Consider the following 27,168-nt stretch of genomic DNA (forward strand, 5'->3'; position numbering starts at 1 on the left):
TTCCTCCCATAACTGAATTAAAGGAGCTCTTGTAAGGTTTTAGAAATTACAGAAGTGAATGTTTCAGAAAACTACGGATTCTGCTTTATTTAGGTTCCTTGTGAGTCTGCACTACTGGCATCATATTAAGAAAGCGGGAGCTGGGATACCCCAGTACTTTCCCAAGGGAGTTTCAGAAAGGCTGCTTAACTGGGCCTTGGATGTCACTGTTGGTGTTCACAAGTGGAAAAGGAACAGTATTCCCTTAGCAGTAGAAAACCTGAATGTTAGAAAGCAGTAAGGATTCAAATTATGCAGCAGGTTACAACAGGTACCCCAAAAGGGAGCCAACTCCCCTGCAGGCAACAAAAATGTTGCAAATATGTAGACTTGACTATAAACAACAAATAGGAAAATAATGTAGAATATTCAACAACTGAAAATTAGAGATGAATAAACATTATGTGGATGTTGAACTACAGCTATATTAAAACCACATCTGTATTAAAATTGAAGTTTTGATATCATTTGAGGGTTTCCTTTAAGAGCTTTAGTTAGGATGGTTGGCTAGTGACCAATGTATTACCTAGATAAAATGCAGTTCAACCGTGCACAGCTTTACCAGTGTGAGATGTAGCCTGTGCTGCGGTTAATATAAGAAATGTTAGGATATTAATGAGGAAGCAAGGATGGTCTTGTAGTTATGGCACTAGACTAGGACCTAGGAAGTGTGGGTTCAGTTTCTGGCTGTTCCACAGACTTCTTGTGTGACCATGAACAACTCACTTAATCTTCTTCTGCCTCAGTTTCCCACCTGCACAATGAAAATGCTTATCAACCTGACAATGGTGGTGTGAGGATAAGTTCATTAGAGTTTGCTCAGATACCATGATGACAGGAGCCATAAAATTACATTAAAAGAGCTATATATCAAAGTTAAAACTTAACTCATGGAACTTTTTTCAGATTAATAAATGTAAAACCAAAATGCCCAATTTTCTAAATATTGTTGTCATTTATTCTTATTCCATCCATTATGCATTAATGGTGTATTTCCTAGCAAGAGAGGTATAGTCTGCAGTCTGTCAATTGTGGACAGTTTCTTTAGCTACTGCAGAACAAAGAGAAATGGAAAGAAATGTCCCAAACTGTTTGTTTCCTGTTTGTTTTCAGTTAGCAGGAAGAGATTCCCCAATACGTGCAGAAATGCCAGGAAACCTACAACACTATGGAAGGTAGTTCTTATCTGTCATACGCTATACTGTTTCTTCCCTTCAGAAGGAAAGCTAGGCTCTTGGTGCTCAGAATAAAAACTGAATGGTTTGTTTAGGTAGGAGTGTAAATGAATTCCTGGGACTAATTTCTACACCCAGATAATCCCATAGGCTTCAGTGGGGTTGCACAGAGGATAAATCCATGTAGATTTTTGGCCTATGATGTGAAGAACCTGCTTTAGATCTACTGCATACCTATTTCCTTCTTGCTGTTCTTAGCATGTTGTACAGAAAGAATTTTAGTATTTCTCCAATTCCTTTTCCCCAAGCAATAAGATTTGTCATACAGGAGCAAAACAATGGTCTGTCCAGTGACTTGCGTATCACAATGGCCTATATATTAAGTGCATCAGTGAGAGACTTTTTGCATTTGGCCAGTGTGTGACCTTATTCTGAATAAAGGGTTGGGTCCTTCTTGGCCCCCTGTTTCCAGAGCACAAAATGTTGCTTTCTTTAATAAAAACCCCGGTTTAGTGTTTTCCACTTCTTCAGCGTGAGCGTAAAATCAGGGTGGGTTCTAGCTCACTTCAGTCTTGCAAAATTCTGATGTTTTTCACATTTGTATATATTGTTAGGGAGCAGAAGAGTGAGATGTACCAGAGAGTACATTCTGTAGTCATCACTGATAGGGTATTCCTTTTAAAAGCTCCTGGAGAATTTATTGGGTTTCCCTGATCATCTACGTATTTTTTATCTTTATTTCCCTAGCTCCAAATTATTTTGATGCTAACATACTAAGTCTTTTGAGGTTTTTTTTGAGGGCCTGTTGGTAAATACTGTTGCTTCCCTGAACAGTAGTCACCCTTGATCAAGAAAAGGCTGTTGAAAGGCCACTGATCACTTGCAGCTCAGTCTTGAACCACAACATGCTGTTTATCTTGATCTAAAAGAACCCTCTTTCTGTGCATTCTCACAAAGTTTACTCCAGACTAAGGCCCTGATCATTCAAATTCTTACTCACATGCTTAATTTTAAACATGAGTAGTCTCTTTGAAGTTGGGACCTAAGTCTTTCAGTTAATTTGAAATTACTAATTTGACATGGACACATGTTCAGATCCTACGGTGACAGGGAGTTATATAAGTAACTGGGTAGACAGAAATTCTTTGTGTTCAAATGTATGCATGTATTTAAAAAGTTGTTTTAAAAAATTGTTCATGTGCTCATAAATTGTTTTTATTGAATATAAAAATGAATTATATCTGTCCTGTTTAATTCTGGTTTTTAGGTTTCTTACTGGACCTTTAAATCTTAATGATCCAGAAGCAAAATGCAGATTCCCCAAAATATTTGTAAACACAGATGGCACTTATGAAGAACTTCATTTAATTGTTTATAAGGTACCAAACTCTCTCTATTCCAGTGTATTGTGAATCCAGCCAGGAGGAAAACACTGCTGTTTTATTTCTGAATCCATGCAGGAAGGTGCATATGGCACGACCAGCTTAGAACAGTGAGAGAGGGAGCTGTCTGAAGGTTCAAACTTAAAACTTCAAATATTCTTTTTTCTGAATTCTCTGGGTGTCTTTTGGAGGCTTTGGTTTAATCCAAATGATGCAAACTTGGCAAAAGTCTGTCTGTATTCCTTCCATGTTGCTTTACCAGCAGTGAACTCAGAAAGCAAAATATGCTAGCCAGGTGTAATATTTTCTCAGAGCTCCTTACCCTGGTTTCTGGCTAGTGCCAACCCTAAGCTAAAAAGGTTATATTTGTGTTATAAAAAGGTTTACATGTGGGTTAGAACTGGTTTAACTAAATGGATTTTAAAACTGATTTTACTTTAAAGATTTAGTATGTCTACACTACGGAATAAGGTCGAATTTATAGAAGTCGTTTTTTTAGAAATCGGTTTTATATATTCGAGTGTGTGTGTCCCCACAGAAAATGCTCTAAGTGCATTAACTCGGCAGAGTGCTTCCACAGTACCGAGGCTAGAGTCAACTTCCGGAGCGTTGCACTGTGGATAGCTATCCCACAGTTCCCGCAGCTCCGCTGCCCATTGGAATTCTGGGTTGAGATCCCAATGCCTGATGGGACTAAAACATTGTCGCGGGTGGTTCTGGGTACATATCGTCAGGCCCCCCTTCCCTCTCTCCCTCCGTGAAAGCAAGGGCAGACAATCGTTTCGCTCCTTTTTTCCTGAGTTACCTGTGCAGACGCCATACCACGGCAAGCATGGAGCCCGCTCAGGTAACCGTCACCGTATGTCTCTTGGGTGCTGGCAGACGCGGTACGGCATTGCTACACAGTAGCAGCAACCCATTGCCTTCTGGCAGCAGACGGTGCAATACAACTGGTAGCCGTCCTCGTCGTGTCCGAGGTGCTCCTGGCCACGTCGGCTGGGAGCGCCTGGGCAGACATGGGCGCAGGGACTAAATTTGGAGTGACTTGACCAGGTCATTCTCTTTAGTCCTGCAGTCAGTCCTATTGAACCGTCTTATGGTGAGCAGGCAGGCGATACGGATTACTAGCAGTCGTACTGTAACATCTTCTGCCGGGCAGGCAAGAGATGAGGATGGCTAGCAGTTGTACTGTACTATCTTCTGCCGAGCAGCCATGAGATGTGGATGGCATGCAGTCCTTCTGCACCGTCTGCTGCCAGCCAAAGTTGTAAAAGATAGATGGAGTGGATCAAAACAAGAAATAGACCAGATTGGTTTTGTACTCATTTGCTTCCCCCCCTCCTCTGTCTAGGGGACTCATTCCTCTAGGTCACACTGCAGTCACTCACAGAGAAGGTGCAGCGAGGTAAATCTAGCCATGTATCAATCAGAGGCCCGGCTAACCTCCTTGTTCCAATAAGAACAATAACTTAGGTTCACCATTTCTTATTGGAACCCTCCGTGAAGTCCTGCCTGAAATACTCCTTGATGTAAAGCCACCCCCTTTGTTGATTTTAGCTCCCTGAAGCCAACCCTGTAAGCTGTGTCGTCAGTCGCCCCTCCCTCCGTCAGAGCAACGGCAGACAATCGTTCCGCACCTTTTTTCTGTGCGGACGCCATACCAAGGCAAGCATGGAGGCCGCTCAGCTCACTTAGGTAATTAGGAGCACATTAAACACCACACGCATTATCCAGCAGTATATGCAGCACCAGAACCTGGCAAAGCGATACCAGGCGAGGAGGCAACGTCAGCGCGGTCACGTGAGTGATCAGGACATGGACACAGATTTCTCTGAAAGCATGGACCCTGCCAATGCATGCATCATGGTGCTAATGGGGCAGGTTCATGCTGTGGAACGCCGATTCTGGGCTCGGGAAACAAGCACAGACTGGTGGGACCGCATAGTGTTGCAGGTCTGGGACGATTCCCAGTGGCTGCGAAACTTTCGCATGCGTAAGGGCACTTTCATGGAACTTTGTGACTTGCTTACCCCTGCCCTGAGGCGCATGAATACCAAGATGAGAGCAGCCCTCACAATTGAGAAGCGAGTGGCAATAGCCCTGTGGAAGCTTGCAACGCCAGACAGCTACCGGTCAGTTGGGAATCAATTTGGAGTGGGCAAATCTACTGTTGGGGCTGCTGTGATGCAAGTAGCCCACACAATCAAAGATCTGCTGATATCAAGGGTAGTGACCCTGGGAAATGTGCAGGTCATAGTGGATGGCTTTGCTGCAATGGGATTCCCTAACTGTGGTGGGGCCATAGACGGAACCCATATCCCTATCTTGGCACCGGAGCACCAAGCCGCCGAGTACATAAACCGCAAGGGGTACTTTTCAATAGTGCTGCAAGCTCTGGTGGATCACAAGGGACGTTTCACCAACATCAATGTGGGATGGCCGGGAAAGGTACATGACGCTCGCATCTTCAGGAACTCTGGTCTGTTTCAAAAGCTGCAGGAAGGGACTTTATTCCCAGACCAGAAAATAACTGTTGGGGATGTTGACATGCCTATATGTATCCTTGGGGACCCAGCCTACCCCTTAATGCCATGGCTCATGAAGCCGTACACAGGCAGCCTGGACAGTAGTCAGGAGCTGTTCAACTACAGGCTGAGCAAGTGCAGAATGGTGGTAGAATGTGCATTTGGACGTTTAAAGGCACGCTGGCGCAGTTTACTGACTTGGTTAGACCTCAGCGAAACCAATATTCCCACTGTTATTACTGCTTGCTGTGTGCTCCACAATATCTGTGAGAGTAAGGGGGAGACATTTATGGCGGGGTGGGAGGTTGAGGCAAATCGCCTGGCTGCTGGTTACGCACAGCCAGACACCAGGGCGGTTAGAAGAGCACAGGAGGGCGCGGTACGCATCAGAGAAGCTTTGAAAACCAGTTTCATGACTGGCCAGGCTACGGTGTGAAAGTTCTGTTTGTTTCTCCTTGATGAAACCCCTCGCCCCTTGGTTCACTCTACTTCCCTGTAAGCTAACCACCCTCCCCTCCTCCCTTCGATCACCGCTTGCAGAGGCAATAAAGTCATTGTTGCTTCACATTCATGCATTCTTTATTCATTCATCACACAAATAGGGGGATGACTACCAAGGTAGTCCAGGAGGGGTGGTGGAGGAGGGAAGGAAAATGCCACACAGCACTTTAAAAGTTTACAACTTTAAAATTTATTGAGTGACAGCCTTCTTTTTTTTGGGCAATCCTCTGTGGCGGAGTGGCTGGTTGGCCGGTGGCCCCCCCCACCGCGTTCTTGGGTGTCTGGGTGTGGAGGCTATGGAACTTGGGGAGGAGGGTGGTTGGTTACACAGGGGCTGTAGTGGCAGTCTGTGCTCCAGCTGCCTTTGCTGCAGCTCAGCCATACACTGGAGCATACTGATTTGGTCCTCCAGCAGCCTCAGCATTGAATCCTGCCTCCTCTCGACACACTGCCGCCACATTTGAGCTTCAGTCCTGTCTTCAGCCCGCCACTTACTCTCTTCAGCCCTCCACCTCTCCTCCCGGTCATTTTGTGCTTTCCTGCACTCTGACATTATTTGCCTCCACACATTCGTCTGTGCTCTGTCAGTGTGGGAGGACAGCATGAGCTCGGAGAACATTTCATCTCAAGTGCGTTTTTTTTTTCTTTCTAAGCTTCACTAGCCTCTGGGAAGGAGAAGATCCTGTGATCATTGAAACACATGCAGCTGGTGGAGAAAAAAAAAAGGGACAGCAGTATTTAAAAAGACACATTTTATAAAACAGTGGCTACACTCTTTCAGGGTAAACCTTGCTGTTAACATTACATACATAGCACATGTGCTTTCATTACAAGGTCGCATTTTGCCTCCCCCCACCGCGTGGCTACCCCCTCAACCCTCCCCCCTCCCTTTGGCTAACAGCGGGGAACATTTCTGGTTAGCCACAGGCAAACAGCCCAGCAGGAATGGGCTCCTCTGAGTGTCCCCTGAAGAAAAGCACTCTATTTCAACCAGGTGACCATGAATTATATCTCACTCTCCTGAGGATAACACAGAGAGATAAAGAACGGATGTTGTTTGAACGCCAGCAAACATACACTGCAATGCTTTGTTGTACAATGATTCCCGAGTACGTGTTACTGGCCTGGAGTGGTAAAGTGTCCTACCATGAAGGACGCAATAAGGCTGCCCTCCCCAGAAACCTTTTGCAAAGGCTTTGGGAGTACATCAAGGAGAGCCGCGAATGCCAGGGCAAAGTAATCCTTTCACATGCTTGCTTTTAAACCATGTATAGTATTTTAAAAGATAAAATACTGGAGGTCCCTTACTCCGCCTGCTGGGTCCAGGAGGCAGCTTTGGGTGGCTTTAGGGGGTACTGGCTCCAGGTCCAGGGTGAGAAACAGTTCCTGGCTGTCGGGAAAACCGGTTTCTCCGCTTGCTTGCTGTAAGCTATCTACAACCTCATCATCATCTTCTTCTTCTTCGTCCCCAAAACCTGCTTCCGTATTGCCTCCATCTCCATTGAAGGAGTCAAACAACACGGCTGGGGTAGTGGTGGCTGAACCCCCTAAAATGGCATGCAGCTCATCATAGAAACGGCATGTTTGGGGCTCTGACCTGGAACGGCCGTTCGTCTCTCTGGTTTTCTGGTAGGCTTGCCTCAGCTCCTTCAGTTTCACGCGGCACTGCTTCGGGTCCCTGTTATGGCCTCTGTCCTTCGTGCCCTGGGAGATTTTCACAAAGGTTTTGGCATTTCGAAAACTGGAACAGAGTTCTGATAGCACAGATTCCTCTCCCCATACAGCGATCAGATCCCGTACCTCCCGTTCGGTCCATGCTGGAGCTCTTTTGAGATTCTGGGACTCCATCATGGTCACCTCTGCTGATGAGCTCTGCATGGTCACCTGCAGCTTGCCACGCTGGCCAAACAGGAAATGAGATTCAAAAGTTCGCGGTTCTTTTCCTGTCTACCTGGCCAGTGCATCTGAGTTGAGATGCTGTCCAGAGCGGTCACAATGGAGCACTCTGGGATAGCTCCCGGAGGCCAATACCGTCGAATTGTGTCCACAGTACCCCAAATTCGAGCCGGCAAGGCCGATTTAAGCACTAATCCACTTGTCGGGGTGGAGTAAGGAAATTGATTTTAAGAGCCCTTTAAGTCGAAATAAAGGGCTTCATCGTGTGGATAGGTGCAGGTTTACATTGATTTAATGCTGCTAAATTCGACCTAAAGTCCTAGTGTAGACCAGGGCTAAGTGCAAATTTTGTGTGTAGGCAATGCCCTAGCCAGGTTACATTTAAATTCCTGCAGAGTAGCACAGTACTTCTCAAAGCCCCCATGAATAGCTGATTTAAAAACCTTGTGTAGGACTGATGTAATATGGAAAATTGGGTATCATATATAGGCTCATGGTAGCAAAGGTTTTACTGTTAACATGCTAGCTTTACTGTGAATTAAGGCATTTTCAAAATTTAACTGGTATACAATAAATGACTTCTTCAGTGAATGTATTGGTGAAGTTGAGGGAAGAAAATTTATTTTGTAATTGTTTTTGTTTTGGTTTGTTTCAGGCCATGAGTGCAGCTGTCTGTTTTATGATTGATGGTAGGTATATATTTGTATGATTTGAAATAAACCATGGAGATTAAATTCTTTTCTTTTGACAACTTTTTCTGTACTATCTCCTTACCAAAACATTATCAAACATAAATCTAGCCTGATTTTGCTGTTGCAAAATATTCATTTGTTATAGTCTTGTATGTTAGTTTGCTCTGTGTGGATGCTTTCACCAACTTCTTAGTCAATTAGATTATTTATACTGTGTTTTGCTTGATGGTATAAAAGGGATGCTATTTTGCCCTCAGTTACTCCATGGAAGCCCCCTGGATGTTGATGAGATTTCTTGGGTGTAACTGACAGCAGAATATGATCCAAGATTCTTATAAATGTTTAAAGTTAGCTACAAAAGAACATGTTTGCCTTTTTGGCACAAAATAGTATAGACCTCATGTACTGTTAGGAAAAAACTCATTATCTTTTTAAAACTGCTTCATAGCCTCAATGCAACCTACACTGGATTTTTGCCGTAAACTGGACAGCATTGTTGGGCCTCAACTCACAGTATTAGCATCAGACATATGTGAACAATACAACATCAACAAAAGGATATCAGGGTTTGTACTATCTTTATGTTCCTATTGCAAACCGTCACCAGGTAGCTCAAAGTCTGTTTTAATGACTGCTTCAATAAGGGTAACAATATGAGTATATATTTTAAGAGCGTTCTCTTTGAATTAACATGTATATTTTATAAGAAGTTATATCTGTCCATATGTATCTTAGACATTTATAGAGCATCCATTGTCACATATTTAAGTGCCCTGGGGGAACTGCACTAGTTTTTATAAAAGTAACAATTTTATTTAGGTGCTTGTGTGGTTAAGGTTCATTTTGCTTTTGGCAAGGCCTTTTGCACATGTTTATTCTTACAATCTTATAATTGCTACTCTTTTCCTACCCAACTAATTATCAAAGTTTTAACTGTTTTAAAGGAAACCTGCAAATAATTAAAAGGAAAAGTCCAACAACTGTAGAATATACTGCCTACCCCAAATAGCTAGGGCAGAGGGGCATTCAGACTCAGTGGTCAGGCAATTCCTGTGAGGTTTTGTGGTAATTTTTCATGTGCAAATTAATTACCTGATCCCAATAGTCCATTTTTAGTCTGCAGTGAGGGTTTTGTTGGGGTGTGCAACATTAGCAGCATAACAGACATTGATGTATCCTCTCGAGTGGGAGCAGGAGAACGAGGACTTATTTTTCCCCCTTCCCATGTCTTGCAAATTTTAAATTGAGTATGCATCTCTCCATTTCCCTTGGTGGAAGTATCTAGTATTTAATTCTAAGGTCCTATCCACACTGGATCAGAACCAGGAATCTGGTTGTACCTATTGTTGTTCTGAAGCTAAAGTAATTGGAAATTCTTCAGATCATTTTTAACAAGGAGTCTAAATAAAAGTAGATTCTGTAACTTCCGAGAAAATCCAATTACTCTGAAGGAGTTTCTGTCTCTGATTCTTTGCAATAGGACCCATGGAATGCAGGAAAGTGGGGGGCAGGGGCATTTTAACTTTGATTTCCTCATAAGTTTGAAAAAAATAAAATTGCTGAGGCTTAGGTGCTACCTAATCTTTTAAGGTCTTAGATGTACAAAATAAGTAGTTTATTGGCACCTTTTACTAGAAAATATACTTGCCCAAAGGCTGCTTCAGCTGTGGGGCCCCATCATTATTTGGGCAGACAAGAGGAGGTTTTGTTTAAAAGGTAAAGGTGATAATGCCTTGACAATCTTATTTCTTCAGGCACCCAACTCATGGGCTTGCTAAGAGAGTATTGCCTCCAACTCCTATCCTTCTATCCAGCCAAGCTGTGTTCAGTGTAGGGCCCAACTGGGAGCAGGGTAGAGGCATTTTAAACCACTTCTGTATTCCTCTGATCCTTTGGGCTGCTGGGTAACATTTGACGCCTGCTGTAAATTACAGTAACCATGGTACCATTACATCAGCCGGAGTGCAGCAACGTTCTGGCCATCCCTGTAGCTGAAGGGGATAGAGTGTGTCATAGAGCAGCTGATGCCATCTCTGTGCTTCCAGGGGAATCCCCAGCTGCCCGGCTAAGGAAGCTTTAAGGGCCCATTGTGCTGCCTATACTTATTCAATTCATTTTCCTCTACTCCGCCTGCAAAAAAAAAAAAAAAAAAATGGAACTGCTAGACAAGATGTACTATGTGGCGGCTTGTTTTCTTGCAAGACTAGAATTCTAAATGGATCATACAAATAGAGATCAATGTAGACGATAATCCTCTGCTCCCTCAATGCGCTGCATAACGCCAGGGTCACTTGTAGAAACTTATAGACAAAGAGTGAGAGGATTTTCTTGCATGGGCCACATGCTGTACATTTATTGTCTTGTTCCTCCACTTTGTGAACATTTTTGGCTGACTTCAATGAAAACTTAGTTTGCCACTCAAACATTGTGTGAGGATGGCTTGTTCTTGAACATCTTCCCAAAGGCTAACCCCAAAACCGGAAAGGAGCCTTTCTGATTACCTACCTTCATCACACTGCCAGTGTGACTGGTCCCTTTAAGTGGGAGCAGGTTCCAATGCACCTGAGGCTGATTAGCTGCTGCCCAGCTGGCCTGAAGGGTAGGCACCTGAGCCTTATAATGGAGGAGAGAGCCGCAGGGGAAAGGCTGCTACCTGTGGACTTCTCTCAGCCCAGGGAGGTAGACAGGAGAACAGCTGCTGCTGTCTCTCTCCCTTTGTAAACCCTTCCCTTCCTTTCGCCCAGCAGGTACCTTCCTGTAAGCCCAACTGGGCAGCAGGTAGTCAGCCATAGCAGACTATAGACAATGTAGCAAGTTTTGTGGTGACCTTCCTCTTGACTTTCTGAGACTTTGTTTTTCTCAAACTGATGGTGTATAGTGTAAAAAAATACACTGGGATGATATTTTTCATTTAGGTAAATAAGGGCCATGACATTTATATTTTTGAGTAGACAAGGTGAGGACTTTCAGTTTAGATAAAATATATTGGCTATTTAATTTATTACAAATCCATGGATATGCACATGCAGACAATGTAGTATGCAGTATCAAGATCAGAACCTGGGTCGTTCCTCTCTACAGAGAGGAGGCATAGCCTTGTGAATAAGGCACCAGGCTGGGACTCAGGAGACCTCAGTTCAATTCCCAGGTCTGCCACAGGCTGTCTTGACACCTTAGACAAATCACTTATTTATTTATTTATTTTGTGCCTCATTTCTTTATCTATAAAATGAGATAATTATACTTACCTACTTCCTAGAGGAGTTATGAGGAAAGTTCCTTGTATGTATCAGATGCTCAGATATTATGATGTGGACCACACTGATATTAGAAGGACTGCTGCCACTGGAGCTCAAGAAGAATATTATCTCTGAGTAGTATTAGGCATTACCCTACGTAGGTCAGTCTCTTAAGGGTGGCAGCTGCAGATATCTGACATTGTATGGAGTAGAAAAGAGCAACATGCACATTAGCCAGTGCATTACATAACCTTTCCCTGTATATTGTATGTCATGTAGACACAAAAAATCGATGTTAAAATAACATTATTTGAGTGGCAAGTCAAGCACTCAAAAGTTAGGAGATGCCAGAATTAAGGTTGCCTCTGCAACCTTAATTCTGCCCCTTGTACGTATGCATTATGCTACTGTCTTTAATTACGTGATCACATACTGTTTTTTCCACAGGCCCTCTACCCCTTTTCCTAACTGTTTAGTGCTTGACTTTGCAGCCTTTAATGTTCTTTTAGCATTTCCTAGGTCTTTAAAAAGCAAAATGGAAAAAGGAATTCCATCATGTGGCATCCTATTGAAAACTACCTGGATGATCAGCAGGATTGGAACGTTTAGATCCACCACACAGGCCATGTGAGCTAACAGAGTAACAGATTGCAGTAGTAGGTTGTCATCTTATATGTGAAGCAACATTAGAGGGAGGTGGTAAGCTTTGCCACTGTGTTTCATGTACTTACTGCCAGCAGAGGAATGGTGAGACTGAGAACTCTTAGGTTCCATTCCAAGCTCTGGATGGAGTGTGTCTAGTGGGTTTGCACTCCCTTCTGCCTGTTCGTCCCTCCCCACTCCTCAGGCTTGAACTCTTCACTCTATCCCCTCCATCTTGTCCCGGTCCTGTCTTCTCCCTGCCTGTGGCTCCTTATCCCAGTCCCATTTTTCTCATTTAGCCAGTCCCAGTCTCCACTCCTCAGGCTTCTCATCCCAGTCCTAGTCTCCTTGCCCATCCAGTCTTAGTCTTACCCTTCCAGCCTCCCATTCCAGTTTCCTCCCACTCCCAGTCTGTCTCCTTGCCCAGTCATTCCCAATCCTCCCCCCCACCATCCCTAGCTCCTTGTCCTGAATTTCCTTATGAAACCAATAACAGTTCCCCTGCTCTCACTCTTCATCCAATCTCTCTCTCTCCCATTCACTGACCTCTTGCTGCTGCTGCCACCTCCCACATCCACACTTGGCTGCAAGTCTCAATCTCTCTCCCTAGACTCCTTATCCAATCTGTGTCCCATTCTCCGCCCCAGCCCCTTGTCCCAATTTCTTTGCTCTGCCAATCTCATTTCTTCCCCCACACCCTGGCTCCACATTAGATATGTCTCCCTTCCCCCCCTCACCTCCTTCCCTTCACCTACTGACTCTGTCTCTTTCCCCTCCCTGGCTCCAGGTCCTAGTCACCTTGCCCAGCCAGTTTGTCTCCCCCTCCCAGCTTCCTGTGGTCTTGTCCAGCCAATCCCAATCTTTCCTGTTCAACCCCCCCCCAGCCATCTTCCCTCCATCCCACGGCAGGCCCAGCTCTTGTCTACCCTGCATTCGAGTCACAGCCTCCTCCTCCGTGCTCCCTGAGGCCAGCAGGGGTGGTCACTGAGAGCACAGAAGGGACAGTCTCCTTCCTCTCTGTTCATGTGCCCAGACCCAGCATGGCCCAGAGCTGCAATGGTGTGAAAAGTCCAGCTTCACTCCTTCAGCCCTGGACTGGAGCGTGCCCAGTGTGCAACTGACTCTTCAGGGAATTTAGCTGCTAAAAATCTAAGCCTCTTTTGAGCATATGCAAACCACAGTTTTTCAAAGGCTTATAACTTTGTCAAATTTGGACAGATCTTCATGCGGATGGTAAAAAGCACATCACTAACACAAAGACCATTCCCTGCCAAATTTCAATAATTTCTCAAAGAAAAGGTTTCCAGAAGTATTTTAATGTGGGCAAAACATTTTTTCCATACCCTCTTTCTTGGAAACAGCTGAACCAAAATTTTCCAGTGCAATTCAGATTGAGGCAGACACCTGACGTAAAATTTCAGTCCAAATGGTTAAAGTTTGGCAAAGTTATAAGCAACTTAAAACAGAATGTTATAATGGGAAGTGTCAGGCAACCTTAATATGCAGCTCTATAAGCCTCATCTATAACAACATGCACACTTGCTCAAAAAATTTAGATAGCAAAATACAGCTACAAGTCTTATACTTTACCAAGAGTACTGTGCCATCTTGCAAGAAACTAACAGTTCAAGGCTATAGAGGTCTGGGACTATTGAAATCTTTATTCCTTTTGTCTAACTCTTAAAAGCCCAGAATAAATCATTGCTGGATTTTACATAGTGGGTTTGCTTTTCTCTCGTTCCTTTTGTGTTTTATGTTAAAAGAAAAGTGCTGTTTTATATAATAGCACCACTCTAATCTACTCTAATGGAGTATTTGTTGGTTTCCTACAGTATTGCTGTTCTAAGGATGACTCAATCATACCAAAGATACATACACACTTACTTTGGTGTGTGGTGACTGTACTAAACTGGCAGAATTGCAGTGATTCAAATAAAATATGCTTGCAATGGTGCCAACCTATTAAATCACTAAATACTTGTTTTTTTGTGTCATTGAGGGATTAAAGCAAAGGAAGATCATCTTATTAACTCTCCCTTAACATTTTAATGCAGCAGTGCCCTGATAACCTTATATGGTTTCTTTTTACACTAATGCAGTTGCGTGACATAATAGGGATCAAGATATCCAGATGTTTGAGCCATTTGCTGGTCTGCTAAGGTGATAGTGAGTAAACTGCCATATGACGCCTAGCCTAGATGAGACAGTTCCAAACAATTGAATATGTAACCTGAAGTGCCAACTGCTGCAGCAAACCTTCCCTGATTATAATTGTTGAAGCCATCACCAAAACCAATATCAGTGACTTAAATTTAAGTCTTGACTTACCAAACTGGGAAAGGGAGATCATCTCATGCCCGAATCCACCAAGGAGGGTGAAAAACTCTCGTTGGCTTGGCCATTCTGGGAAGGAGGGGAAGCTTTTCCTGATATTAAATATGAGAGTCAATGAAACACTGGTACAGTTCTAGGGAAATCCCTTATGAAACAAATTAGTGACACAGCACCCAACCAAGTCAACAGTTGACTCCTCTTTAGGGAGGCAGCAAGGATCCCCACTCCCTATATGCTGTCTCCCCAGAGTAGCCAACCAATCCAGCAACCAGCTGGGGTTCAAACCCACCAATGGTGTGAGATCATGGGCCCAGTGGGAGAACTCAAAGAGCTAGTGAAAGAGAAAGGGAGATGTTCTGATGTCCCGCACCAGTGGGTGAGTCCTGGTAAGAGCAGAAAATGCCATTAGGCAGACGCAATTTTATTCTCTTTCCTGTACTAGGAATTTATGTAGGTCTCTCTTATGGTGTCAGTGTTTTGGAGGTCTAAATGTTTTTTCATTTCAATGGCTATTCAAAAACAGTCTGTCAACCCTGCCACTGGGTTGAAAAGTAGTTAGGCATGGCAGGATTCAATTTCAATTGATAGAAGTTGGTAAATCAACTAAAAAAAAATATTGATCACTAAAAGTTGGCAGAATTGTAGCCTTGCCCCCTTTTTCCCTGTCACCAGCACTGTGGCAGCTCAGGGGGCCCTCTGCAGCCCTGCTGTCATGTGACAATAGGGCTGCAGGGAGCTCCCTGAGCTGCCAGAACTGGTGACACCCGATCCCTGGAGGCACAAGGTGTGGGGAAGGGTTCAGTTCTGGTGGGGCAGAGCAGAGACCCCCAGTCAGGACTGTGGTAAGGAAGAAACAACAGACCCTGGCCATGGGGGAGGTCACCCTGCTGCTGAATGGCTCCATCCCTGGTTCGGAACTGTTCAGCAGCACCCTGTGGCCAGGGTTTTGTCATCCTCATCACAGCCCTGGCCTGAGGTCTCTGCTCCCCTGAGCCAGGGCCGCAGCCTCCCCCTCACCTTGCATCCTGGTGTCATGGGCCTCTCAGTTGTGCAGGGAGCCCCCTGCCAAGCTGCCCTAACTCCAACCCTTCGCACATGCCCCCCTCAATTTCCAGCAACAGTTAAAAAAAAATCTTAAAAATAAATGATATAAATGGTCAAAATTAGAAAAAAAAGAAAATCAAATTCTGCCAAGCCTAATGGTAATGTATGCACAATGTCTCAGTATGGTGATAAGGTACCTGATCATGGATTTCATGTTGTGCATGGATTAGTGAACTGTGACTTACGTACACACATTTCACAAAGACCACGTAGTCACCATTTTCTGTAACTTGTTTTCCTAGGTCTGAGAAGGAACCTCAGTTTAAGTTTATCTATTTCAATCATATGAACTTGGCAGAGAAAAGTACAATTCACATGAGGAAAACACCCAGTGTATCCCTCACGTCCATTCACCCTGACCTCATGAAGATTCTAGGTGATATCAACAGTGATTTTACTAGGTAATCTTATTTACATTTTTCCTTCTGTCAGATAGGCCTCAGCTTTTAGCAGTGTTCAACTACTGAATTATCCTGGTTTTTCATTTATGTATATATACATACAATTACTGAATATATAAAATTGGGGAATAAGTGATATAGAGCAGATTTTTCTTTTATCTGTATCACTGTAGCCAGTTTGATACATTGAAATGTCTGTCCTGTCCCACCCTTCGGGTCTGTTTCTTTCGTGAATTTTCATGTCCCTGAGATGTTGGGCTAGATTTCAAAAAGGGATTGGATACTTCTGTGGATATCAAGAACATCCACAGTTATAATTAATAACCAATTTTGGAAGGGATTTAAACCTTATGCTTCAGGGTTTAAGTCAGTCTCTGACTATTAGAGATCAGGATGAAACCTAATTTTGAAGGTATATTATCCCACATTTGCCTACTAATTAACATACGAAACTCTTTAAAATAGTGCTTATAATAAAACACTAAATCCAAGTACTTATTTGAAAAAAATGTATTAGTTTCTCCTGTGATGGTGGAATCAACGCTTGTCTGCGTTTGGTGTTCTGCTGTTCCATGTGTTGCTTGGAGCTATTGTATTCCATGCTATATTCCCATCAATGCTCTTGAAGAAAGCAGGCCACAGGTAGGAGGGAACAAACAGGAGCAAAATTTACATGAAAGAGGAGTGTGAAGAAGAGACAAAATAGGGAAACACTAGCTAGCAGGTGGGCAGCAGAAAAGAGGAGAGTTTTTTAGAGAATATGTTCTTATGATTTTCAGAGTTGGGATGTTCACATACAGCAGAAAAGATGGCTGGAAGATAAGAATGTCTCCACATGAATAAACTGTGCAATTAGGATGACCAGATACCCCGATATGGGGAGAGGTTTGAGCATTGGCCTTCTAAACCCAGGGTTGAGAGTTCAATCCTTGAGGGGGCCCTTTAGGGATCTGGGGCAAAAATTGGGGATTGGTCCTTCTTTGAGCAGGGGGTTGAACTAGATGACCTCCTGAGGTCCCTTCCAACCCTGATACTCTGTGATTCTATATTAGGCGCTTTATCTTATGTAGGCAACTATTACTCCCCACTCCGATTTTTCACACTTGCTATCTGGTCACCTATGTGAGATGGATTTGAAAATAATGAAGAGGAAGAGAGGTGGTGTATTATAACTGGCCTTTCTAAGTCTACAATTACTGTAGAAAACTATGTTGATTAAGACTGTAACCAGCATCCAACCTGCTTTAATCCTGGTTTAGCGATAGAAAATTCTTGAATGCTTATTTGTTTTTTTGTCTCTTCCCTGTTCCCATTATCCATATGAAGCTGATATAATGCTGTGTATTGTATACAACAAGCACTGTTTTCCTTTTGGCTGTAGAGACACCAACAGACACGCCAAACCCGTGAAATCGCAGAAATTGAGTTTGTTTTTGGCTTAATTGGCTTGTGAGCTTGTAGCTTATTCCTTCGTTTTTTTGATCAGCTCCTGGCAAGCAGAGGTATGGGGGGCAAGTAGGGGCTAGGGAGGAAAGAGTCAGGGATGCACAGCGGGCCCACCATAGTCCCAGACTGCACGCCAGGGGGATCTAGTCACATAGAGTGTTGGGGTTCTTAGGGATCGGCTTGTTTTGGCCTTATTGTGAAAATCAGGGTGCTACCACGTGAAAGTTGGCAACTGTGGACACCAAGCAGCTTCCTTCAAAGGACTGATGTTTGGTTGACTAGTAGACTAAATAAGTGGTTGGCTTACTTCCTCGTGATTAAATCCTCCCAAATGGAGATTGTGCAGGCTATGCTGGCACTGGCTTGCAGTATTTATATCTCCTGAGTTGAGCACACCTGCTCATTTTTGATTTTCTGTCAATTATGCAATGTCACAGCAACCTGCAAGATCAGCTATTCAGTTCACATATAGTTTATTCGCAAAAGGAAAAGGAGTACTTGTGGCACCTTAGAGACTAACCAATTTATTTGAGCATGAGCTTTCGTGAGCTACAGCTCACTTCATCGGATGATAGTCTCTAAGGTGCCACAAGTACTCCTTTTCTTTTTGCGAATACAGACTAACACGGCTGTTACTCTGAAACCTATAGTTTATTCATAACCCTTAGGACAGTTAAACAATTTCTAAAGCTGCTCTATTTGCTGGTTTTCTTGTTCTTTACTTCAGTATTGTTGCTTGTAATGTAAGTTATTTATTTTGCCTATCGAGTCCATTATTTTTGATGTCGCTACAAATTTTCCTAAGGTTTGTTTTATCCAATTTCTTTCAGAGTTGATGAGGATGAGGAAATCATTGTGAAGGCAATGAGTGACTACTGGGTGGTTGGGAAAAAGTCTGATCAACGGGAACTGTATGTTATTTTGAATCAAAAAAATGCAAACCTGATCGAAGTTAATGGTAAGGATTTTTTTATTTTTGCTATTTTTAAATACTGTTGGTGTTACTAAAATGCTTATCAGTGGATTTGTAGTTTTCTATTTTATATAAGATACACTTAATGAGGGATTTTTTCTATGCTAGACCAGATCAGCTTGCCTAAGGCTTTAAGTCTCTCTTCCATGTTTTGCATGGCAACGAAATCATCATAAATATTCAGCAGACTTTAAGTTGATGTTCTTAACGATGACTCAATGCCCATTATCTTATTCCTTGCCATTAATGGGAGTGCTCTGTTGAAATTTAATTTTGGAATATTTAATAAATGAAGTGCTTTATTATATTTCCAGGAGGCTAAAATGCCTACTTTTCTGAATTTGTCTTTTATAAGTCAAGGTAAAATATGTTCACAAAGGGAATTCGTCATTAAGATTATTAGTATTAAAATTCTGTTTTTCTCTCAAAGTGCTTTTCTGCTTCAGTTTTACACTGTAATTTAAGATATACCAAGTACATGAAGAAACATGCATCAGTATTACCTTTAGCCCAATTGATTTGGATAAAAAATGAGAACATTATGGGGCAATATCAACTTGAAAACTAGACAGGTTTTTTTATGAGATAAAAATAGTTTGTTTCTACATCTGCCCCTGCCTGACCTTCCTGCTAATTATTATGCTTTTACAGCCCTACTTCTCTATTTATAATTGTTTTTTCCTCTCTCCTTGCTTCTGTGCGGAAGATGCACAGAAATGAGGGAGACAAACTTGCTATACCTAAAGTGCTGTCAAATGCACAAAGTGTATAAATGATCTGGGAAAAGGGGTAAATAGTGAGGTGGCAAAATTTGCAGATGATATCAAATTACTAAAGATAGTTAGGACCCCGGCAGACTGCAAAGAGCTACAAAAGGATCTCTCAAAACTGGGTGACTGGGCAACAAAATGACAGATGAAATTTAATGTTGATAAATGCAAAGTAATGCATATTGGAAAGCATAATCCCAACTATATATATCAAATGATGGGGTCTAAATTAGCTGTTGCCACTCAGAGATCTTGGAGTCATTGTGGATAGTTCTCTGAAAACATCCACTCAACGTGCAACAGCAGTCAAAAAAGCGAAGAGAATACTGGGAATAATTAAGAAAAGGGATAGTTAATAGGACAGAAAATATCATGTTGCCTCTATATAAATCCATGGTACGTCCACATCTTGAATACTGTGTGCACATGTGGTCGCCCCATCCCAAAAAAGATATATTGGAATTGGAAAAAGTTCAGAAAAGGGCAACAAAAATTATTAGGAGTATGGAATGGCTTCCGTATTAGGAGAGACTAATAAGACTGGGACTTTTCAGCTTGGAAAAGAGACATCTAAGGGGAGATATGATGGAGGTCTATAAAATCATGACTGGTGTAGAGGAAGTAGATAAGGAAGTGTTGTTTACTACTTCTCATAACACAAAACTAGGGTTCAACAAATGAAATTAATAGGCAGCAGGTTTAAAACAAATAAAGTATTTCTTCACAACACAGTCAACCTGTGGAACTCCTTGCCAGAGGATGTTGTGAAGGACAAGACCATAACAGGGTTCAAAAAAGAACTAGATATATTCATGGAGAATAGGTCCATCAATGGCTATTAGTCAAGACGGGCAGCAATGGTGTCCCTAGCCTCTGTTTGCCAGGAGCTGGGAATGAGCAACAGGGGATGGATCACTTGATGTTCACCTGTTCTGTTCATTCCCTCTGCGGCACCTGGCACAGGGCACTGTCGGCAGACAGGATACTGGGCTAGATGGACCTTTGGTCTGACTTTGGGGGCTGCGGGAAGCGGCGCGGGCCGAGGGATGTGCTGGCTGCTGCTTCCTGCAGCCCCCATTGGCCTGGAGCAGCGAACCGCAGCCAGTGGAAGCTGTGATTGATCGAACCTGCGGACGCGGCAGGTAAACAAACCGGCCTGGCCCGCCAGAGGACTTACCCTGGCAGGCCTCATGCCAAAAGTTGCTGATCCCTGGTTTATACCGTAATTATAGTGCTGCACCTAAATTACAAAGCAATCGCTAAAAATATTGTACTGGAAATTAATCTTCTCTGTGAGAAGGAAGTAGGGGAGCACAAAACAAAAGACTTAAATCAATTTCCTTACTGAAATAATATTGATTAATCAATATTTCTTCTAATCCAGTGGTTCTCAAACTTCATTGCACTGCGACCCCTTTCTGACAACAAAAATTACTACATGGTCCCAGAAGGGGGGACCAAAGCCTGAGCCCCGCCCCGGGCCGGGCAGCCTGTAAACTGAGCCTCACCACCCAGGGCGGAAGTCCTTGGGCTTTGGCTTCAGCCGTGGGCCCCAGCACTCTAATGCCAGCCCTGGCAACCCCATTAAAACAGGGTCATGACCCACTGTAGGGTCACGACCCACAGTTTGAGAATCCCTGTTCTAATAATTAAGGAAGACTTGTTTAACAAGAAAAGTTCTTTTTTTCTGTGAAAACAGGATAGAAGCTAACTCCATATTTGGCATGAAAAGACTGATATGTGAATTTTCAGACTGGCCTGCTGAACAAAATTGACCCACCCTTCTCTTACTGAAAATAGAAATAAGGAGTTGATATGCACCAGGACACTTTTTTTTTTTTTTTTTTTTTTTTAAAAGAGTGAGAACATGTTTTAAAAGCAGAAAACCCTAACAAATGTAATTTTTTCCCCTGGATACAGTTAGTGTTAAGTCTTCTTTCAAAATCAGGGTGTTTAGATAATATGTTGTGATACTGTGTGCAGTTTCTGAAATCCCTCTCTCCTTTTTTTTTTTTTTTAAACAGAAGAAGTAAAGAAGCTTTGTGCAACACAGTTCAATAATATCTTCTTCCTGGATTGATCTGCAAAGGGCTGATTTAGTGGAAAAAAAATCTACAAATGTCAGACACATTTTTGTTTAACATGAAGGGTTATTAGTCATATTATTGACTGGAATAATGACAATAGTAAAGCAATACTTGCTTTGTAAGAATCAAATTTCTACTGAAGCTGTAAACTCTGATCATAAGATTTTTAGATTTTAAAATATTTATGGGCAAACTAATTAAAACCAGTCTGATAATTCAACTGTACCATTCCATTTCTCTAATATTGTTATGTTAATATTTTACTGGACAATAAAATTAATAATTGTTACAATTTTAAGGGCCCTTTTGTTCCCCTTCTATGCTCACTTGCATAATAGAGTAGATTTGAGTGTGGGGATTTAAATTGTTTTTCTACACATTAGCATGTAAAAGAGAGGGGAAGGTACTTGATGTTAACTCTATCATCTGAGTCTGAAGTGGCACCCACAGTAAAGGATATTGAGTTACCTAAAATGGTGGTCTCGGAATCACAAGCATGTAGAAGCTACACTGCACCAGTTCTTCCATACTACACAAGTAAACTAACCTGTTCCTCTCCTGTATAAGTTGACAGAGGCTGCTGCTTTAACAATAAAAGAAGTGAAAAGGATAAGGGCCTGATCTTAGTAGTTGTCCCACTGAAATCACATGATGCAGGATTAAGCCCAAAGGTTTACTTTACACGAGTGAAATATCTGGGTTCCTTACATGCCAGTGTACATAAAATAGGTGTGATAAGCAAAAACCTCATGCAGGTTGTATAGTTTTAAATTCCATTCAGACTATGCAGTCACATGGTTACAAGAGTTAGCCAACAAACAAACCTGAAACGCTAATGATCTTTTAACTTTTAATGGAAAAATGTCTCCTAATATGGCATATAGTACATTTATGGAATGGCTTTGTATGTTCAAAAGGTTTACACAAGTTTTATGTAACAATCAATTATATAATCACACTCCCCAATTTCTAGGGGGCTCAGGATATCAGTAAATGGAGGTGTTGGGGGAAGTTTGGATTTGGGGGAAGACTATGGAGAGTTAAATTTCCCTCCAGTGTAAACAAATACAAATAATTGTATTGGCCTTCATTTCCTGGAACCTATATTTTAATGTTTAGATTTTACAGACCTAGAAAGGAAATCTAATACTTAAAAATGTTAACAAGCACAGACTTTACTATTACAACAGTCAGCCTAAGTTACTTTTTCTTTTTCTTCACACCTGCAGAAACCTTGCTAATGACTGGCTGGGGCAGAATCACTACTTCTTCCTTTGCAGGAAGTGGAATCTGTAGAGCTGAATCCTCTGGCTCTTTAACCACTCCATTATCCGTCTCTGCTTTTTCTGCAGCAGCGGCTTCTTGTTTTTTGGCCTCTTCTGCTTCCCTTATGGAGATAAGCCTAAGATCACACAAACAAACAAAAGTTTATACTTGTTTACCACTGCAGCAAATTCATGCAAACTTATCCTAGGCTAAAATGATTTTGTTTTGCTTAAGTAACTATAGCCATATAGCCACTGCAATTACATGCAGAATGAATTACCTAATGAAAAATGTGATCCTTTTAATCCTTTCCTAAAATGTGTGTTCTGTGTAGTTGCTACTTCACAATCAACTATTGTTAAGCTTCATGTATCATTGCATAATCCAAATTTTTCTACTCAAGCACATTCTTAAAAGGAAAAGGAAAAAATTATTTCCCTGTGATCCTGGTTCTCTGAACATACCATCTTGTTAGCACAAGACTGCAACCCTAGCTCTCCAGTTGCTGTTTGACCCTTGAAGGTAGTGGTAGCTGTGGAACATGTGAGGTAGGCTTCCCTAATAGTCATCCTGTGCCACCCAATGTAGAACATAAATACTACTCTCTGAATGGTCCAGTCAATTCTTTTGATTATGCAGAAGGCAAAGCTCCCATAAAAGAAAACTAATGCCAGACCAGTATAAGGGCTTATTTCCACTCAAAGTTGCATTTGTTTAATTAAATTGTTTGATTAAACTAGTGTAACTGTGTAGACAGTCTTCTGTGGGTTTAACTTGCACCTGTAAATGTACAGTTGCAAGCTGAACCAATATAAGCAGTTTTAAACTAAAGTGTCTACCTGGTTATGCTGGTTTAACTAAATCCCCATAAAAATCACATTAGTTATCTCAGAGGTTAGCCTGGGCATACTTTTTTTTTTTTAAGTGCTTCAGTAAAGAAAATGAAAAAGGTACAAGGGAAAAAATGTCAATAAGTAACCACCAAGTTCTGAGAGGAAGTTGGCAGATGAGTGACAATCCTGCAAGATATTTTCAGGGAAGCAGAATTACAGGTAAGTAATTTCCCCTTCTCTAAGGAGACCACCTGTACAGGAGTCTCACTCCTTGAGAGATGTTCCAAGAGCCAGTGGACCAGGAGGGCTTTTTGGGAGAGGACTATTACTTCTCATCAGGCACAGACTATAAAGCTGTAGAATAAGCCCACACCACAGAAGCAAATGCCATGCAAAAATACTTGACCAACTGAAAATGAAGGATGTCCTGAAATTAAAAAAATTTCTTATGAAGGTTAGAGAGTTTGGTCTCTCCTACCTTGGAAACAAGGGCTAGAGCACACAGAATTTCAAAAGAGAATCCCTTTTGGAGCCTTAATTCAACCAGTAATGCTTTGCAAACATATGAAGAAAGGAATGTGTAGTTGCTTTGCCTATGTCTGTGATAGGCACACCCATTAGGCAGGTATGGTGGACATAGACTCTAGGTCATGCCAAGGCTCACTCCGTTTCAGAGCAGTTACGTCATAGCAATGCAAAGCACTGAAAACATTGGGTAAAATTTTTGTAAGTCCCTAAATTCCATTTTCAAAAGAGACTTTGGTATCAAATTGAAAATTAATGGGACTTAGTGACTTAGGAGCTTTAGGCACTTATGAAAATTTTATCCATAGTCATTTCCCACTTAACAGCTGTAAAAAGAAAAAAGTTGTGTGGGCTTTCTCAGTGCTTTATAGAATCATCAAAATGTATGGCTGGAAGGGAGCTTGAGAAGTTACCTAGTCCAGCCCCCTGTGCTGAGACAGGACAAAATAAACCTAGACCATCCCTGACCATTATTTGTCCAACTTGTTCTTAAAAACCTCCAATGATGGGGATTCTATAACCTCCCTTGAAAGCCTATTCCAGAGCTTAATAACTCTTACAGTTAGAAAGCTTTCCTAATATCTAACCTAAATGTTCCCTTGCTGGACATTAATTTGTGTCCTACCTTCAGCAGAGAGAGAGAACTGATCATAGTCCTCTTTATAAAAGCCCTGAATAGACTGGAAGATTTATCAGGTCCCCTTAGTCTTCTTTTTCTTCAAGACTAAACATACCCAGTTTTTTTTTAACCTCGCCTCATAGGTCAGGTTTTCTAAAGCTTTTATCATTTTTGTTGTTCTCTGCACACTTTCCAATTTGTCCACATCTTTGCTAAAGTGTGGTGCCCAGAACTGGACACAGGACTCCAGCTGAGGCCTCACCAGTGCCAAGCAGAGTGGGACAATTACCTCGTCTTGTATTTGACACGTTGGTGAATACACAGTGTTTTTTGCAGCTGTATCACATTGACTGCTATTCAATTTGTGATCCTTTTCAGCAGTACTATTGCCTATCCAATTATTCCTCATTTTGTAGTTGTCCATTTGATTTTTCCTTGCTGAGTAAAGTACAGTACTTTTCACTTGTCTCTATTGAATTTCAGCTTGTTGAATTCAGACTGATTGTCCAAAGTGCTTGCAACCACTCCCAATTTGGTGTCATCTGCAGATTTTATGAGCATACTCTCCACTCCGTTATCCAAGTCATTAATGAAAATATTGACTAGTGCTGGACCCAGGACTGACCCCCTGTGAGACCCTCCTAGATGCACCCTCCCAGTTTGACAGCAAACCATTGATAACTACCCTTTCAATCAGCTGTGTACCAATTTATAGTAATTTAATCTAGCCCACACCACCCTACTTTGCTTATGAGACTGTCATGTAAGACTCAAAAACCTTACTAAAATCAAGAGATACCATAGCTATTACTACCATAGGCCAGTAACCCCATCAAAGAATGACATTTGGTTGGTTTGGCATGATTTATACTTGACAAATCCATGCTGGCTGTTCCTTATAACCCTGTTTTCCTCCAGATGCTACAAAATTGATTGATAACTGGAAAAATACTGGAACAAATTGTTCCCCTCTTTAAAGATAGTACAATGTTTGCCTTTCTCCAGTCTCCTGGAACTTCACTGATCCGCCAAGTGTTCTCAAAGATAATTGCTAATGATTCTGATATTGCTTCAGCTAGTTCCTTAAGTACAAGGATGAATTTCATCAGGCCTTGCTGACTTGAATACATCTAACTTATCTAATTATTCTTTAAACTGGTCTTGCCCTATTTTGGCTTGCATTCCATCCTCCTTGTTGTTAATATTAATTGCGTTGTGTGTCTGGTCAGCATTAACCTTTTCAGTGAAGACTGAAGCAAAACAGGTTTTAAACACCTCAGCTTTCTTGATGTCATCAGTTATTAGCTCTCTTTCCCCACTAAGTAGAGGACCTACACTTTCCTTTGTCACTCTTTTGCTTCTAATATATTTAAAGAATCTCTTATTGCCTTTTACGTCCCTTGCTAGAGGTAACTCATTTTGTGCCTTAGCTTTTCTGATTTTGTTCTTATGTGCTTGTGCTATTCTTTTGTACTCCTTAGCAATCTGTCCATGTTTTCACTTTTTGTAGGATTCCTTTTTGATTTTCAGGTCATTAAAGAGCTCCTGAGGGAGCCATATTGACCTCTTATTATATTTCCTTCCCCTCAGGATAGTGTATGTTTAATATTGTCTCCTTGAGAAACTGCCAGCTCTCCTGAACTACTTTTTGTCTTAAGTTTTCTTCTCATGGGACCTTACCTCCCAAGTTCTCTGACTTTGGTAAAGTTTGTTTAGACTGGTTATACGCAAAGTTTGAGTGAGCATAACTATTTTGGCTAGGGGTCTGATCTTTTTACCAGTCTAGTGTAGTCCCTAGTGTAGACAGTTATATTTGTGTACAGGTCCTTGATACCAGTAGAGGTAGAATATACAAGTATAGATATGCCCACACATAGGGGTTATATCATCTTAACTGTACCTGTGTAAAGTGATACAACTTTTGTGTGTGTAGACAAGCACCTAGTCTGCTCTAATTAGAACACCAGTGACCTTTCAGCACAGAACAGGGGGCCTCATCATGATCTATGTGGGACAAACACTGGCAGGACAAAAGGTTCATTAAAGTGAAATGTTCACATGGCCATGGAAGGAAAGTCAGCTGGATCTGCAATGCCCCCTTATCCTTGGAAGATATGATACAATGTGGATCAGTTGCTAGGTCCTGAAACTCATTCCTTCTGTGAGCTGAAGTCACTGCCATTGGGAAAATAATCATCCATGTAAGAAACCTAAGCCCTGAGGAACTGACTGATGTCAAAAGTAGCTGAGTGTTCTAAAGAGGGGTTTGAAAAATGTTGAACCCCATGTGAACCCCTGCTGACAAGGGGCTGCTGTGATATATTCGGATTGCAATGAGCTCGGATAATTGAGACTAGCTCCTGATAGGCAGAAATAGCTGCCAAATATGCTTCAGAAAAGAAGAAAGTAATCACAGAGTTCTTATGCAGGGCCTTGCCCCTAAGTGCCAGGGGTAGTTATGTGTTGTACGTAAGCATTTTCTTTTTCATCTCAATTTCTTTCTGAGGAAACCTTGGTAACATTCTATGACAAATGAAAAGAAATTGATTACTGTAATCTACTGGTTGCACTATATAAATCAGTCATCCAATAGAGTATTTTGAAAGTAGCTAGTGGCTTTGATTTATCAAAGAGCAGAGTGACAATTTCCTAAATCTTCAAGAACATGGTATTCGTGTAGGGCCTTACTCTAGATGTCTCTAGGTGTAAAATGAAGCTT

At 42.0% G+C, this 27,168-nt stretch overlaps 2 protein-coding genes across 11 annotated transcripts in view; one reads left to right on the forward strand and one right to left on the reverse strand.

Moving 5' to 3' along the window:
* Positions 1-23,785, forward strand: part of CCZ1 (CCZ1 homolog, vacuolar protein trafficking and biogenesis associated) — a 38,807-nt gene extending 15,022 nt beyond the window's left edge. Inside the window, exons 9-15 of the mRNA XM_073362161.1 lie at positions 1,153-1,214; positions 2,482-2,593; positions 8,174-8,207; positions 8,659-8,776; positions 15,772-15,930; positions 18,207-18,334; positions 21,144-23,785. Coding sequence (XP_073218262.1) covers positions 1,153-1,214; positions 2,482-2,593; positions 8,174-8,207; positions 8,659-8,776; positions 15,772-15,930; positions 18,207-18,334; positions 21,144-21,199 — 669 coding nt within the window. The 3' untranslated portion in view covers positions 21,200-23,785. The remainder of the gene's footprint in view (positions 1-1,152; positions 1,215-2,481; positions 2,594-8,173; positions 8,208-8,658; positions 8,777-15,771; positions 15,931-18,206; positions 18,335-21,143) is intronic.
* LOC140918229 (radial spoke head 10 homolog B2-like) overlaps positions 22,043-27,168 on the reverse strand; it is a 40,533-nt gene continuing 35,407 nt past the window's right edge. For all 10 annotated transcript variants that reach the window (XM_073362142.1, XM_073362143.1, XM_073362149.1 and 7 more), the window contains one exon: positions 22,043-22,608. In XM_073362142.1, the coding sequence (XP_073218243.1) occupies positions 22,407-22,608 (202 nt within the window). In that variant the 3' untranslated portion in view covers positions 22,043-22,406. The remainder of the gene's footprint in view (positions 22,609-27,168) is intronic.

Source organism: Lepidochelys kempii, chromosome 10 (genome assembly GCF_965140265.1).
Source record: "Lepidochelys kempii isolate rLepKem1 chromosome 10, rLepKem1.hap2, whole genome shotgun sequence".
Lineage (NCBI taxonomy): Eukaryota > Metazoa > Chordata > Testudines > Cheloniidae > Lepidochelys > Lepidochelys kempii.